Genomic DNA, 16452 nt, shown 5'->3' on the forward strand with positions numbered 1-16452 from the left:
GTCTAACATGTATTCTTAGAGGGAAAGTAATGAAATTTGTAAAATAGTGACACATCAGCACTCTCCACAAAATAAACAGCAGCTGCCAGAAAGTAAACCAATATATTCAGATTTATTCAAGCCATATACTTACACTGTACATTAAAAAAAAAAGCGAGCCTTCATTTTTTTGGTCCCACTTGATGAATGTTACATAATACGCGTCCCGTCGTTCAGGTACTTCATGGACTCCATCTGTTGGGTCATTGCCAGAACTTCATGAAATCCGGTGCTGAGTCCCGACATGTGCTGGAAGTACGCCTCCTTCTCCACCTGCACCGACAGATTATTCACCCCAGCGTCTTTCAAGATGGCCGTCACCTACACAGGAGGAGAGTTACAGTACATGCGTTAATCGATCAGTCGGTCAGAGCCAACTGTCTGTTCATGCTGTCAGACCTCACAACCCAGCAGAAAGTTTCACACATCCTAAAAATGTTCTATCTGTCTGTTAAAACCTCAATGATCCGTGGCAACCAGACAAATGCTTGGTTCCTTCAGATAGTGCCTACAGTGAAACATCTATATGAGTCTTCAACCTGCTGTATGATCCTCTGCTCCACCACATCTGACATGATCTGGAGGTGGATGGTCCCGGCAATTACGTTGGCTGAATGCCTCCAGAAGTGAGGGTCTCTGTACGACAAAACCCCTTCAATCTTCTCGATCTGGAACAACAGGAAAATTGTAATGTAACATGACAGACTGGTTGAGTGAATGAGTCTTTCTTGAATGAGCTGCCTCATTTTGATGGAAGTGATCTGTGCCTCCATTTCAAGAGGTTTATTTCATGCCAATTTCCAGTGAATTGGGCTGAAATATGACAGAATAAGAGAAATTTACCTTATATGGTCAAGATATGCTGTGGAAATACTATCAAACCTACACAATTATGTTCTTAATTCAATTATTTGCAGTCCCTTTGATAATATTGGGGATGCGCATCAAAAAGTGGAAAACTGTTTCTTAGTCCATGGACTTTCCTCCAGATTTTTTTCATCTGTCATATTGTCAATACACAAAACACCACTAATGGAGGTAAAAAGCATCACTTGTACTAATATCAAATGTACTCATACCATGACAGCAGAACATCTGACACCATTCACTCAAATTAAGCGAAAAATAAGATCCAGCGTCTGTATAAGCCAGTAACAGATACAGAAATCTGGAGTGACTCCTCACCTTTTCCAGTGCACTGTTCAGGTCCTTTTCGTGCTCCGGGGGAGTTCGTAGGAGGAGAACCTCGCAGGCGTCCTTCAGCAGAGGGATGACACTGAGAAAAATGAGGGTGGCGATGAAAAGCGAGCAAATGGGGTCAGCGATCAGCCAACCAAACTGACGGATGAGGATGGTGGAGATGATGACGCCAACGCTGCCCAAAGTGTCAGCCAGGACGTGGAGAAAAACTCCTGGAAGAAAAGAATAATTATCAGGGTTTTATCTGGCTCTAACTTTCTGTCTACAGTCTGTGGACTGACTTAAATACAGTACATACCTCTCATGTTGGCATTCATTCCTCCACTTCCTGAGCCGTGGGAGTGGCCGTGACCGCCGTGCCCGTGACTGCCGTGCCCGTGACTGCCGTGCCCGTGTCCACCATGAGAGTGTCCGTGACCTCCGTGGCCGTGCTCGCTGTGGGAGTGGCCGTGGTGTGAGTGGCCGTGGTCGTGTGATGAGCAGCTTTTGCTGCCATGGGAGTGGGCGTGACTGAAAGCGCAGATGCCCACCAGGTTGACCAGCAGGCCTCCAACAGACACCGGCTGGACAGGACAATAAGGAGGACCGTGAGTTCAAGCTTCACAAAAGAACTTTAAACTACCGATATTGGTCAATGTCCAAAATATATCAAGTATTAATGTGAAAATCCTGTTCCAGAGCTCAACATTACATGGCTGTAAAATCTACTAAATCTTCAAAAATATTAAGGAAATAATTTTGATGAGGCTGAAGCTTGGTTAAAACTCCTGCAAAGCATCTACATAGATACTACAATGTAGGGGTCTGCGTTGGTGAAAGCATTTATACCTGTGAGCTGGTGTGTCTATACTGGTTTGTAATTATGCTGCTAAAACGGTTGCCAACAAAGTCAGCTCAGTTGAGTTACTCTGTGTACTTCACACACTTCATACTGTGCAACTTACGTTGGAGATGAGGTTAATAAATGCTGAACAACAATTACTTTTACTGAAGACATCAGAGTAGATGGTGCTGCGGTCTGCGTTGCACGTGCGGCTACAGCGATCTACACTATACCTACCGTCCAGATCTGATTCACAACCAGAAATCTGGCTAAAGAACGACATTCATTTTATATTCTACAGCGGATTTTATCATGATGTTGGAGCTGAACTTTTCCTGAAAATGTCTGCCAGATATCCCGGGCTGTTTGACAGGATTTATGAAAGTATGGCACCTGGTGATTTGCTTGCTCTTCCTTCGAGTTTACTTTTCCTCTGTGGATTACGTAAGCAGTGTTTTCAGATAGCGACAGATCTTAAAGGGCTTCTCTCTAGTGATTAGGTTCACTATGTATAATTTGACTGGATGACTTTGACTGAGAGAGGGAGATTACAAAAAAGAATGGTCCAAATTGTTGCAGCAGAGGTTGGGACGTCCTGACTTCTAAGTTGCTAAAGTTAGAATAATGCTAAATAAAGATGACAGCATCTTTCCACTGGACCCTCTCTGTCTGGTTATGCTGTTTCAAATTTACCAGAGAACATTTGTAAACCAAGATAAGAGTGACGTAAAAGCTGGACGAAGCTCTTCCAAAGCCATATAAAACATTCGCACTGACTCACTGGTTGAGTCTTCCTTTAAGCTGTTTACAGTGTCCTTATTTTACATTTAAGGACATGGAGAACTGCAGACCATTTCTTTATGTACACAATGTGCAGAGCAAAAATATATGGGGGGGAAAAAACACTCACACAAATATTAAATGACACAGGATGATTAATGGAGTCTGTTCACAACGTGTTTCCATGTACTCACAGTCAGCATATCTGTGTTTATGTTCGGAGGATCCAATAAACGAGTGACTGACTCCATGAAGACGAAGAAAGCGATGACCATCAGGAACAGGCCGTTAATGAAACCAGAGAGTATTTCAACGCGACCGTACCTGCAAAGCAACGCAAAAGAGTTACTTTAAAGCGCCCAGCTGAACCTGAAAGGTTTTATCATTCCAAGTTCATGACGGACTTTACCCGTAGGAGAAGATCCTGGTGGCTTTCCAGCGAGTCATGAGGGCAGCGAACAGGCCCAGGACCAAAGCGGAGCAGTCGAACAGCATGTGGAAGCCATCAGAGATTAGTCCCAGGCTGTTGGTCCAGACACCATAAAACAGCTCCACGAAGGTGAAAGCCTGAAAAATGCAGAGCAACAATTCATAACAAAATAACAACGAGATATGCAGAGTCGCAACCGACTCTACAGACAAGTCTCAAGCCTGAAAAAGATCCAGAAAATACACCGTAATAATAACAACAGCAAGTCTTTATACTTTCAAGTTTGGAATGTCTTTTTCCACCATAAGCCACACTAATCAGCGTAAAGGAGCAGAAGCACTTTTGCGGGCCATGTCCCTTCAATACATACATTATCAAGTGTTACGGCCCTTGCCTTTGTAACTCTTTTCATTATTTGTGTTAGTAGTTCTCTGTACAGATATATCCCCTCATCTGTGATTGGCTAAGCTTCGCCATGCCTCTTCAATGGTTCATAACCTGTAATTAGTCCTGGATCCTGTCTGCATCTAAGGCTGACTGGTGCGGTTCCATCCAGTCAGAGGCAGCATCTATTTAAATATCACACTGATGTCATACGTGGTAACTTGGTGTGATTTGGTGTAAGCAGTTTACCCTAGTACTTGTGTGTTGAGCTCTGAACTTTCTGTTGCTTAAGCATTAACTTAATCATTTGCAACGTGCCTGTTTAAGAACACTGCCAGCAGTAAGTACTCTACCTATGGCCTAAGACCTGGGCCTGGCATTTTTACACTTTCCACTCTCAATATTAATTCTTTGTATAGACACATTTATGTTCAGGGTGTTGTTTACTGTTGTGTTTTGGATTTGGGTATGGAGTAAGGTTTTTCTTTTGAGACTTTTGTTTTAGAAAAGGACTTGGCCTATGTGTTTAGTTTCATTGTATTTTACTAATCTCTTTGTTTTGCTTCCCTCTTCCCGCAGCAGAGCTGGCTCGTAACATAAGTTCTCAATCCCTATTATATAACTGACGTTATAAGACTTTGTGCACCAGATTTTTATGTTTTTCTTGTATTCTTCTATTTTGAAATTCCAAAATAAGAAACTTAAAATTACTGCTGCCAGTTTTGAGTGTAACTGCTGAGTCGACCTGACACAGTACGTACCAGATTAAGACACAGGAAGTAGAAGATCTGTCTGGAGTCGTACTCTTCCAGGATCTGTTTCAGTGAATCTTTGATGAATCTCGGAAGGGACTGTGACGTGTGCTGCAGGGCGTCACCCATGAAATTGTACAGAGGTGTCCCTTCAGGCGAGTAACCCACCAAGGTCCCCTTCTGACCTTTCTTTGACGGAGATGCAAGAATACTGGATGCTACAGGGAGAGATAAGAGAGAGTAGGAGGACGAGACAAATTAAGGTTGATCTGATGTAATTCCAGTGTAATGAACGTTATTTTTAAATTCTCATTTGTTGATCCTGACCGTCCTGGTCTTGCTCTTACTTACACATGATGAAGAAGACGGCGCTAACTAGCACCCCACCAGAGAGCACATGCTCTGTGCTGACCTGCTGGGGGGGTTTGCTCATGGATCGCAGCTGGTCGGTCAGCGGGTGAGTCCAGAAGTTAGCCAGCAGCAGCGCGCTGAGGAAGAGGGCGATGGCGCCGTAACGGGCGCACCTCGGCGTTTCCATCTTTGCGCTGCAGATGGCCTCGACGTAAAACTCCAGGATTACGACGGAGAAGATGATCATGGCAAAAGGCAGGATGAGGGACGACCACGATTCGACTTTGCTCTGGGGTTGAGAACGGGTGAAAAACAATCAGAGAAGTTAAATACTTATCATACTGTTAAAAGCTCTCATTTGATTGGAGGCATAAGTATTTTCTGGAAATCCGATGGCTAATCTGGATGTTATTTAGATATTTCTTATTCAATAAAGGGAGGGGGTTTCAGTGCACAGGTCAGTGAAATTCAGCCAGTGATAAAACTGAATATCTAAAGCAATTGAAAACTAAATATAGTCCGGTTTGTGTGCACCACAAGATATTTTAAGCATAAGGAAGCACTACAGGTAAATTCAACAGGTTACTACAATAACCTGGAGCTATTCTTTGGAGATTATAGAGACACATGTCATGGATATCGGATGATTTGTTGTCAAGACATCTTGATAAGTGTTGGATGGATCAAGATGGGCATTGCCATCTATAGGTTGGACCTCCAACACAAAAAACTTACGTGACAGGGCTGAGACCTTCATGGATTTATATTTTGGAATATTTTCTTAAGGATACTAAATAAATTCAGGCAGGCTAAAGTATGAAAACCACTGCGTCATTAATTTTTTTTGCTTAACATGAATGTTTTCACGTGTTTGAGAGTGTTGTGAAGCTACCATTCTCCATAAGACAACATGCATGGAAAAGATTTCTCATTTTGTCACATGTGATCCGTGCACTTACTTCTGTGGTGGCCGAGAGCACTATGACCCAGGGCAGCAGCACCATGGCAGACACCAAGTTGTCAAGTGCATAGAGACGCTTAGCACCGCCTATTTCCACTGACAACTTCCTGGAGGCCGTGTGGAAGCCTACCTTTAGACATAGGGAGACCACCAGTAGCACGACACCACCCTGATGAGAAGACAAAGGGAGGAATTATTTTTAATGAGGAAAGCCAGTACAAAGATACATAAACATAGCATTTTAGAGCAGGTTATGGACTTTGCTTACTTTGTGATCTGCAACGCCTAAAAAGGAAATGGCAGTGTAGAGGAAATGAGTGAGGGCACTGTCATGATGTCCTTCAGCTGGTCAAAGGTCAAGTCAAGAAAAACACAGTACAGAAGAGAGCCATATGATCAAGTCACTGAACAGTGAATGCAGATGAAACAGGATCAAAGGATACGGTGCTCTGCCATCTTTGCCATGAGATCATCATTGTCAAAGAGGAGGAGGCAGATCACAGCGATGATGAAGAAAGCAGCACCTCTGGTCTGCAAAGAGTCACAGATAAACAGAAATGCATATTACAAACAACTACCACAGTGTTATATCTAACGGATGCGATACACAATAATGGTATAACATGTTGTAAAGAAGTATTGGATTCATCCAGACTATCTTAGCCACTTTATTTGGACGTTAAACCGACAGCAATCGCACCCAAAACGTCAGAATTATGGGTGTTTACCACGGACAATCATTTCATAGTTCACCTTTTATCCTCTTTTATATCAGTTTGGATCACCTGTGAGTATCTTAACAGCCTGTGTGACTCTGTGACCAGTTTTGACCAGTCAGGCTTCAGTGAATTCACCCTTTCCCCAGACCATCATATGGTTCCATAGTGTAGTGGTTATCACGTCTGCTTTACACGCAGAAGGTCCTGGGTTCGAGACCCAGTGGAACCTTATCTTTAAACAATTTCCTTGAAGGATTCATAAAGTATTCTGATTCTGACCTCTTCACTCAAGTCGGTTGATGAGTAGCATTATAACTTCCAATAAGATAAATAGTAGTTTGCATACTGTAACCAAAAGCTATGTATTTTATGTTAAAGCAGCAAAACACTACAAAACGTGAACGAATATTGCCTTGTAAAACACTTTCTGATTTCAAACGAGCTGAATGTGTTGCCTCCTACCTTGGATGGTCCTCCTCCTGAGTTTGTGAACAAGACACCAAGGAGGGCAATGACCACCACATCACTGTGCTCAAAAAGTAATAGTGTCCTGTGAAAGACATGAGCCAGGTTTTAATTAGGTCCTGAACACTCACGGCAAAAAGCATGCAGATCTTCTCAAATACAGTTCAAGCTATATTATATATACTATATATCATTTTACCTTAGGGGTCCACAGAGGGTTAAACCGAAGAAGCCCAGGAGGGATATGACACAGCTGAAAATAGCGTGTTTTAGTAATTTAATCCACTACAAAAGAAACAGAATAAAACAAATTAATCATTATTACAGGTTGATGTTCATAGAATGCAGAGATTCATATTTTAGTCCACAGGCGAGAGTGGTGTCTCTACTGTAAGAAAGCTAAGCTGCAGCTGAAGAGGAGGCAATCTAACAAACCTGTCTTTTTGAGATTCCTTTTCCAGATGAAAAGGGTTTTTGAAAGAACAGCAGAATAACAGCACTCCTAAAAACAAAAGAAAACGATTACCATGTTGTCACATCCACAAATTCAAATATACAAATGAACTAGGACAGATAAAATCAAACTAATAAGATCAGGAGTGCTTACCCTAATTTTAATATGAAGATGAACTGAACTATGTGAACAACTTTGAGGATATCGTACGACTCAAAGATCCCAAGAGCCTTGAGAACCTTCGAGACGATCAGTAAAACTATGTACCTGGTTAACCTGCAAATGGAAAGGACAAAAAATACAATATATATTAGTCATTGCACTGTTCACAGATTAGTGATGAAAGTATTAATAAACAACCAAAAGTTATTAACAACTATTGCTCATTGTATATATAGTTATCATATAAACGGACTCATTTTAGCTTTCACAGACTGACTCAAAAAGCAACTGAAAGACCTATCCTTAGATACTGTGGTGATGGACGTTTTTCCATTAATGTGGACATTTTGTAGACTGAATACAAAGCAGATTGCTCAACAATGAAAAAAAAAGGAAGCTGTAACAAGGTTCCAGCCACTGCCATAATTATATATCATCAGACTGTAAGAGCTGGGCTACATCTTCAGGGAACTGATTTTACTGATCACTGACTACGAACACAAACATGAAAACATGAAACTAGTCAAAAACAGAGATATACCTGGAATCGGGCACTTCCACCATGCCCAGTTTGCTCCCTGAGAGTACGTTGCTGCTATATTTATCCTCCATTTTTGAGACCACAAAATCGACTAGTTTAAGTCCAGTGACAGTATTTATCTTCCCAATATCCTTTACATCACTGTTACCGAAATACTGGAATGAACCCGAAGCCCATTTACCACTGGAGAATACAAACAGATTTCCTCAGCCTCTCATTCATCCTCCCGTTCTGACTTAAATAGTTGCTAAACTAAACTGTACACAAACCTAAACCCTCAGGCAGCTGGTAGCCCTCTTTAGCCTGTTAGCTTACTAGCGAGTAAATTGTCATGCCAGTACAATTTTATCCAGTTTCCAGCTGCCTCGCAGCCTCTGTGTAAGTTACACCTTATATAAACATATTTGGGCGATCAGTTGGAGTAGGATAATTCACAAAATTTCGGATGAGCTGACAAAAATAAAAGCAAAAGACCGGAATCATAGAGCAAAACATCTGAGCTGTCCTTAAAACCCCATCACTTCCGGACACGGAGAACGCTCCACGTCACTTGCGTGTATTCGTAAGCAGTGCGCCTGCGCAGTTCGACGTTGTGCGTTAACCAGTGATGGGACACCCCATTATAATGTAATCCTTTGTTTATACACACTAGGGTTATTGGCTGGTGCCCCTGTGTAGTTTTGGTAACATATTTTAGGAGAGAAGATAGTTATTCCGTTTGTTTGTTGTTTTCCATATGGAAACTAGTCAAAAACAGAGATATGGAAAACAACAAACAAACAGGCCTAGTTTTGTTATATTACTTTCATTTGTTTGGCATAACCAGGTGGTTAGCACTGATGCCTCACAGCAAAAAGGTCCCGGGTTCGAATCCGCTGCAGAAGGAGATGTTTCCTACTAAGCGTTTAATGCTTCCATTTTGATCTGAGTTCATCATTCATCAGTATTTATTGAAAGGCATCATTTACAGAAGCAACAGTGGCTGAGGCTTTGAGAACCAAAATAAATTGTAAATTACCATTCGACCATAAAGTTTAACGCCATAAAGTTGGGACTGACATGCCCAACATATACAGTGGACCTTGCATATCCCAAGGAGTTCAAGTACACTTTTGAAGTCTTCCAAAAACAATTTCTTGAGCTGGATTGGTTAAGGTTGTCCCCAAATGCTTAGCTTAAGCTAACAGAACAAGCTGTTAGCTTAAGCAAAAGGCCCCTTAAGCAGCAGCTTCATAACTTTCAGGGGTACATTGTGGGCCACATACATTTGGATTATTACTCTGAAACTCAGTGTGATTTCACAACACCTGCCTAAAGATTTCAGTGAACCCACAAATTCCATGTGAACCCAAATTAAAACTAGGAATAGAATACAGACCCCTACTTACCCGCAACAGATTTTGCTCCAGAGCTTTTAAATTCAACATCTCAATATCTCTGAGAAAACAGCACTTTCAAACTTTTCAAAGTCACTCTCTCCACACAGTAAGACATTGAACATGTTGTCACAAACATCAAACATAAATGTGTAACAGACATTCACTCCGGATATGAACGTTTTTATGGACAAATCAGAATTATTATTATTACTTTTTCATGATAAACTCAGTAGTTCCCCGCGACCCTTAACTGGACTAAGTGGGAAGAGAAGATGAATGAATGAATGAATGAATGAATGAATGAATGAACTCAGTAGTTTTCTCAACGGCATCCATGTCATGTGACCCACTGATTCCAAACTTACAAACAAACTGTACGACTACACTGGACAAATAGTACCAGTAAAAAAAAAGTGGAATCAACTTGGCATTTAGAGTACTGAACTAAAACTAGAAATTTCAAGATTTTAAGTTAGATGTACTTAAGTTTTCATCATACATTACTTTTTTTTTTTTTAAGACAACCGGTGGTAGCTGATTCAGAAATGGTCAAAGAGGTGGAGTGTGAGTGGAGCTGAGGCTAAAGACGGCTAGCTACCTGAGAAGCCATGCCCTTAATTCTGCAGAACATTAATCTTTGATAAATTTGACAGGGTTATAATTAACAGGTGACTTATATATTGGTCAGGTTCATACTGATGTGTTTAGTAGTTCTTTCATTAGTTTTGATGGTAAATTGAGTACGCATATAGGGTATTCAATAAATTATTGCAATCATTCGTGTGCTATATACGTAACGCGCTTGTGGCTGACTGGTACAGTCCAAACATTGGTTATAAAAACACAGAAAAATGAAAAAGTTTGTATTTCATTTCAACTCTCAATAATGGTAACATCAGCTTCAGTTCAGCAACACTCCACTATTTATTAATTTTGAGAAATAAGCTCTAGAGACCAAAACTGTTTTTGTACCAGGTTGGAAACATTTTAGTTTATTTCTGTTGTAAAGTTGGACGTTACTCTCACATAGAGGTTAACTTGGAGGCTACAGTTTGAGTCTGGTACGTTTATCATTGAACAGTTGCCCTCCTCCATGCTATTGCAATCATGCTATGATTGCAATCATACATGTGCCACATACATAATGTGCCAGTGGCTGACTGGTACAGTCCAAACATTAGTTCCAAAACACAGAAAAATTAAACTGCTGTCATTTGTTTTTCATTTCAGTTTACCTGTTGACAGTCTGAATTCTCAATAATGGTGACATCAGCCTTCAGCAAAACTCTAGCCAATCTTGAGAAATACGCTCTAGAGGCCTTTTCCTGTGACAGATGAACATGTGCAGGTTGTGAATAACAACTTTGACTCCTGTGCTCAACAACTGACTCTTTACAACTTAACCATTTTGGGACCAAACCATAGAAGGTAAAGGTCGTGCGTGGGATCCTGCATTTGTTTGTGAAGAGCAAATGGACAAAAACGCAAACCTCCCCGTCGGGGAATCGAACCCCGGTCTTCCGCGTGACAGGCGGAGATACTGTCCACTATACTAACGAGGAGTACGGCGCTCAGCAGCCGGAAATGACGTCAAACCGAAGCGAAGAAGAGATCATTGGTTGTGCATGTCTGGTTGTCTTTGGGTGCTGCATGTGCTTAATTAGCCTGGTTGGCCACACCTGAGAAGATGTGAATAAAGGGGATTGTTGAAGACAAATAAGGACAAATAATATGACATGTAATTATAATAAGGCATTGACAATCTTGCTACACTTTTAGTGAACCCGTTTCAGAGAGGAAATGAAAATGTACATTCATAATCACGTCTTCAGCTGTGGCATTCAGACTACACATAGAACATTTAGTCTAAATTTAGTTAAATTCAACCTGCTGAGTAGTGAGTTGTGCCTGTGTGTGTCTGCTCCTTCTCAAACAAGTGTGCTTGCGTTCTCTGCAGCTGGCATTCTGAGATGTTGGACGCAGTTTTGTTAGTTGCTTCTTGTGGAAACAATGCAGTCTAGAGTCATTTTAGTGTGAAGGTCTCTCTGCTGGCATATTAAGTCGAGGAAAAACGTAATACTGTTTCCGCCCGGTTTCGAACCGGGGACCTTTCGCGTGTGAGGCGAACGTGATAACCACTACACTACGGAAACTGTCCATGACAGAAACAGGTGGGAAAAAAAAAAAGGGGAAAAAAAAAGAAATGCACAAACAGCCTCAGATATGGAACCGTTTGTTGAGACTGACTGTGAAGGTTCTCAGTCATCCAGGTCATGGTATATCCAAAAAGCGTTTTAAAAAAGACAACTGGACTTGTGGAGTTTTTGAGAAGACGTTTCACCACTCATCCGAGCAGCTTCTTCAGTTCAAGCGGACTGATGGGAAGTCTGAGGGTGGGCAGTGCCGTGTTGGCAGAACAAATACACACACACCAGCGAACTATAAATCTAAAGTGTGGCAACACTACAGGTTTTACAAGAGGTAAATGCACATATATAGAAGGGACTATTTCATTTGAAAAATATGCAATAAATTACAAAATACAATTCTGCATTGACAGAATGTACAGGTCTATTCATTTGATGGATACTTTGTATGTGATACTCATAAAGCAACCACACCAACATCTAGATTGCAATGTCTCTATAAACCCAGAACAATACCTAAATGTGATATAAAAGTGTGAAAAAATCACAGCTCCTTTTTTAATGGTTTTGGAGCTAAATGTGGGAAAAATTGAGTGTTCATTTTAAGGTGCAAAACTTTACTTACGGCGCCCCATGGTACAGGGTGTAACCCACCATTTATGGAGGGAAACATAAGGATGTCACATTCTGCTGAGGATGTGACCTCCATAATGTTACATGATCCACAATCATGGCGTCCATAATATCACCTGCTCTTGAAGTCATGACCTCATAATGTCACACGCTCCAGAGGTCATGACCCCATGGTGTCGGACGCTCACGTCATGATCTCGTGTCCACATTCGGTTAAGGTCATGACCTCACAGTGCCATCTCCAGTTCAGATAACTTCGGCTGGTTTAAAATTAAACTCTAAAATCAAACTGTAGTGTTGTCATAGATCACAGATATCTGAGGTTATCCACTGACTAATGCTAAGATACCTATGACAAGTGGAGATGCCCATAAAGGGTCTGGCTTTTAGTCACCTTTGTTCTTGTTCTTGATGATGTCATCATGACATCACAACGACATCATCAAGTTACCAGTGGGAGTTTTTAAATAGGAGCCATTCCTAACACTCACTAATACTGTGGGGGTTGGGCTGGAAGGTCCAACCTTCTCAGCTGACTCTGGCCTGTCAAACCCAACAGCCAGATGATCAGCCCACTACGGCTGCAGGTGGAGGTCTCAGCCTCCTCAAGCCACCAAGCTCATGCTTACGGTGTAGCCCTCAGCTAAACGTGTGGAAGGCCTTAAGTGACTCTTATAGTATTGCCTGGGTTTTCTTTGTAATGCCTCGATTCTTTCCTGGTGCTTTGGCTTCCCCCCACTTGTCCAAAAACATTTCCTGTGGCATTCGCTGTGGCATTGTTTCAATAAGCTTCTGCAGTGTCACCAGATTTATTTCCATCCAGTGTTGCATTAATTTTTCACCAAGATCCTGTATTGATGTTGGGAGAGTCTGATCACTGTGCAAAGCCTTCTCCAGCACATCCCAAAGATTCTCAATGGGGTTAATGTCTGGACTCTGTGGTGGCTGATCCATATGTGAAAATGATGTCTCATGCTCCCTGAAGCACTCTTTCACAATTTGAGCCTGATGAATGAACAAAATCCATTGATGGAATGACCTGGTCATTCAGTATATTCAGGTAGTCAGCTGATTCTTTGGACACATGTTGCTGAACCTAGACCTGAGCAACTGCAGCAACCCCAGATCATAGCACTGCCCCCACAGGCTTGTACAGTAGACACAAGGCATGATGGGTGCATCACTTCATCTGCCTCTCTTCTCACCCTGATGCCACCATCACTCTGGAACAGGGTAAATCTGGACTCATCAGACCACATGACTTTCCAAATACAAAATAAGAGTTTGCATTAGCATTAGCTACTTTAGCCAGGTGACATAAACCGCGCTGCGCTGAAAACGACTCCAACCCTCCAGAAAACTCACATCAGTGCTCATAAACTACACGAAACGACTGGGTAAGGCGACGGCAGAACACCTAATCGCTTTACATACAAATTTATTAAATAAATGGCTGAATTTACAGAGAACACCCCTAAATAGCGCAGCAGCTAACTTTCCTCGCCAACGCCTCAAAGGCATTGGAGAGCGGACGATGGCAAACCGGAAGGAGCAGCTAGCTACGGAAACTTGAGAGGGACACATCAGGCAATATGCAGGACGGCCATCTCCACAGGAAATTGGAAAAGTAAATAGAGTCCAACTGACATATCTGAATATATTTTACAGATATGGATATGAGAATTCTAAACAACACCCGTGCGCAGCATTCTTTGAGCAGTTACCCATAATTCCAAGCTGCAAATGAAGCACATATCGAGCTAAAACCGCGTCAAATCTATCAACTGGACACCTTAAAACGGTGTCTGGCAAGTTAATAATCCAAGTCTGAGACGTGGACATGACCAGAGAAAAAAAGTCAAGTGTGCACCATAAGTCAGACGAAGCTTTCGTTAGAGGTGTATAAATACGTGTCGAGTAGCGTAAGCTTTCGGGTAGCGGATTGTTGCATTGTGCTACGGACGTCTGAGGAGCCATAGACGACCGTGAGATGCCCGCGAGATCCCAGCGACGCCGTCAACCCCAATAAAGTATATGCCCAATAAGTAGCATGGCACAATCGTCTACCTTTTGCAACTTTCACGTAAAACACCTCTAAGCCTCTCTCATCAATTATGAAATTGTTCAACATCCCTCCCTTTTCTCTGATCGTGAAGCTTACCTTTATGTTGCATCGGTAGGTGCTCAGCCCGGCCTTCTGGCTATAGGTATGCTCCTGCAGCGAATGCTCATTGTAATAACTGGATCACTTACCTTGAGGATGTGTAGATGACATTGCAGCATCGAGCACCAGGGAGAAGCAGCGAGGTAAACTGGAGTTTGTCTTGGCAACATGCTGGATAAGCTCACAACATCATAGCTGGCCCCGCTTCCATCCCAGCTCTCCGCAGCACCCCTGCCAGCCTCCTCATGCTCAGCCTCTCCACTGTATCGTCCTCCTTCCTTCTTGGCAGCGTCTACCCAGGACCAGCATCTACAGGAAGGCGGCGGCGGCGACGTCCTAAGGCGGCTCCTGCGGCTGCTGCTGCGGGGCAGGGACCAGCACGTGACGGTAGACGATGCAGTGCACCTGGCGTCCTTGTCATTTCTTTATTTGATTATTATTATTTGTTTATATATATCCACTCAGTGCAAACATGTTTGAATAAATAATAACTGCTGACAATAAAGTTGTGGAAAAGCCTGCTTACTGACATCTCCTGGATTCTTTTTAATGCATCTGTCTTAAAACACAACATAGATTACGTGCAGTCGGCACCAGTAGTAGGCTATGCCCTCCTCAACACCTTTACCGAGTTGTGCTCTGCAGGTGTTTTGGCCGAACAAAGCTTCCTCTCAACCTTTGAAGCGCCTCTCCAGCTTTGCCCCAGCCGGGGTTCGAACCGCCGATCTTCAGGTCCTCGGCCAATACCCTGGAGCAGGTAGTTTGCCCTTGGAGACCGAGCGTTCTCGTCAGCGTGGGTAGGGTTCCATACCACGTGAGGAGACGTGATGTTACAACAAGACATGATCAAATTAAACAGCGTGGATGGCTCACGTTAATGGCTAACACTAAAGCGAAACACTGCGGCATCTGACATTAGAAGAAATGCCGTTGAGCACACGGTGTAGCGGATGTGGTGAGGGGCATAGAGGAAGACACGATCCAAGGGGTGGTTTTCCAGCATTTATTTGCCTGCACAAGACACGGGCACATACACTGTCTTGAGCTAGTCCTTTCTGCCGCTAACAAACACTGATGACCTTGTGTCGTGTAAATGAATCATGTGGATCACAAAAGCCAAATCCAAAGCTCAAAATAACAAGCGCCACAAAATGACTCCAAGGTCATCAGCTAGCTAAGGCTAAACAATCACAAACACTGCACCCTCGTAAACAGTCTTCGATAAACCTGAGCAGGTGGCGATTTTGAGACGTAGACGGCGGCAGCAGCAGCACAGCATCGAGCTGATCCGAGGATCCAAAGGGTCACGGCACCTGTGTGACGGATGGGATGAGGGCGTAGTGGAAGACGGGAGCCAAAGGGTGGTTTTCCAGCGTTTATTTGCCTGCAGAAGACATAGACAAATGCATTGTCTTCAAATTGCTCTGTCTGTACCTCTGCTCCCTAAGCAAAGCCTCAAAGCACATTCTAATTTCATTAATTGACTTGTAAATAAAAAGAAAAAAATACTGTAGCACCAAAACACATTTTTGACTTTACATTGCATATTCAGCTCAAGGTGAACTTTGAGAGCTATTTGTGAATGATAAAAATGTCTGGAAAGCCCATTCATTCTAATTAGTAACACATCTCAACCCGTGGGCGAAACAAACACACAGTGACACCTGGCGGCTACGGGAAAAAACAAAAACACAAATGCATGTACTGTAGTGGGAAAACTAAACGGAGACGGCGAAAATCTAAAACATTTAACAAAGCAAAAGACATACCTGCAGAAGCCACAGAGATATACAGGGTCCTCGGGTCGTTCTTTCTGTACCGCTGCTCCTGAAATACAATATAAGAGTTTTGCATTAGCATTAGCTACTTTAGCCTCACTCACATCAGTGCTCATAAACTACACAAAACGACTGGGTAACGCGACGGCAGAACACCTAATCGCTTTACATACAAATTTATTAAATAAATGGCTGAATTTACAGAGAACACCCCTAAATAGCGCAGCAGCTAACTTTCCTCGCCAACGCCTCAAAGGCATTGGAGAGCGGACGATGGCAAACCGGAAGGA

At 42.5% G+C, this 16452-nt stretch overlaps 1 protein-coding gene across 2 annotated transcripts; it reads right to left on the reverse strand.

The window, feature by feature from the left end:
- Positions 1 to 93: 93 nt before the first annotated feature.
- Positions 94 to 9223, reverse strand: slc30a5 (solute carrier family 30 member 5). Of its 2 annotated transcripts, XM_084572664.1 has the most exons (17): positions 8331 to 9223; positions 8062 to 8244; positions 7512 to 7634; positions 7340 to 7406; positions 7104 to 7189; positions 6902 to 6989; positions 6164 to 6251; positions 5989 to 6065; positions 5719 to 5889; positions 4760 to 5048; positions 4418 to 4626; positions 3252 to 3409; positions 3037 to 3166; positions 1538 to 1802; positions 1225 to 1451; positions 579 to 707; positions 94 to 360 (listed from the first exon to the last, which is right to left on the reverse strand). In XM_084572664.1, the coding sequence occupies exons 2-17, from the start codon at positions 8130 to 8132 to the stop codon at positions 190 to 192; spliced, it is 2349 nt and encodes a 782-aa protein (XP_084428790.1). In that variant the 5' UTR covers positions 8133 to 8244; positions 8331 to 9223; the 3' UTR covers positions 94 to 189. The 2 variants fall into 2 exon arrangements, with proteins under 2 accessions (XP_084428790.1, XP_084428789.1); XM_084572663.1 differs by having other exon boundaries at positions 8062 to 9223.
- Positions 9224 to 16452: the final 7229 nt, after the last annotated feature.

This window comes from Chelon labrosus (genome assembly GCF_963514085.1).
Source record: "Chelon labrosus genome assembly, chromosome: 22".
NCBI lineage: Eukaryota > Metazoa > Chordata > Actinopteri > Mugiliformes > Mugilidae > Chelon > Chelon labrosus.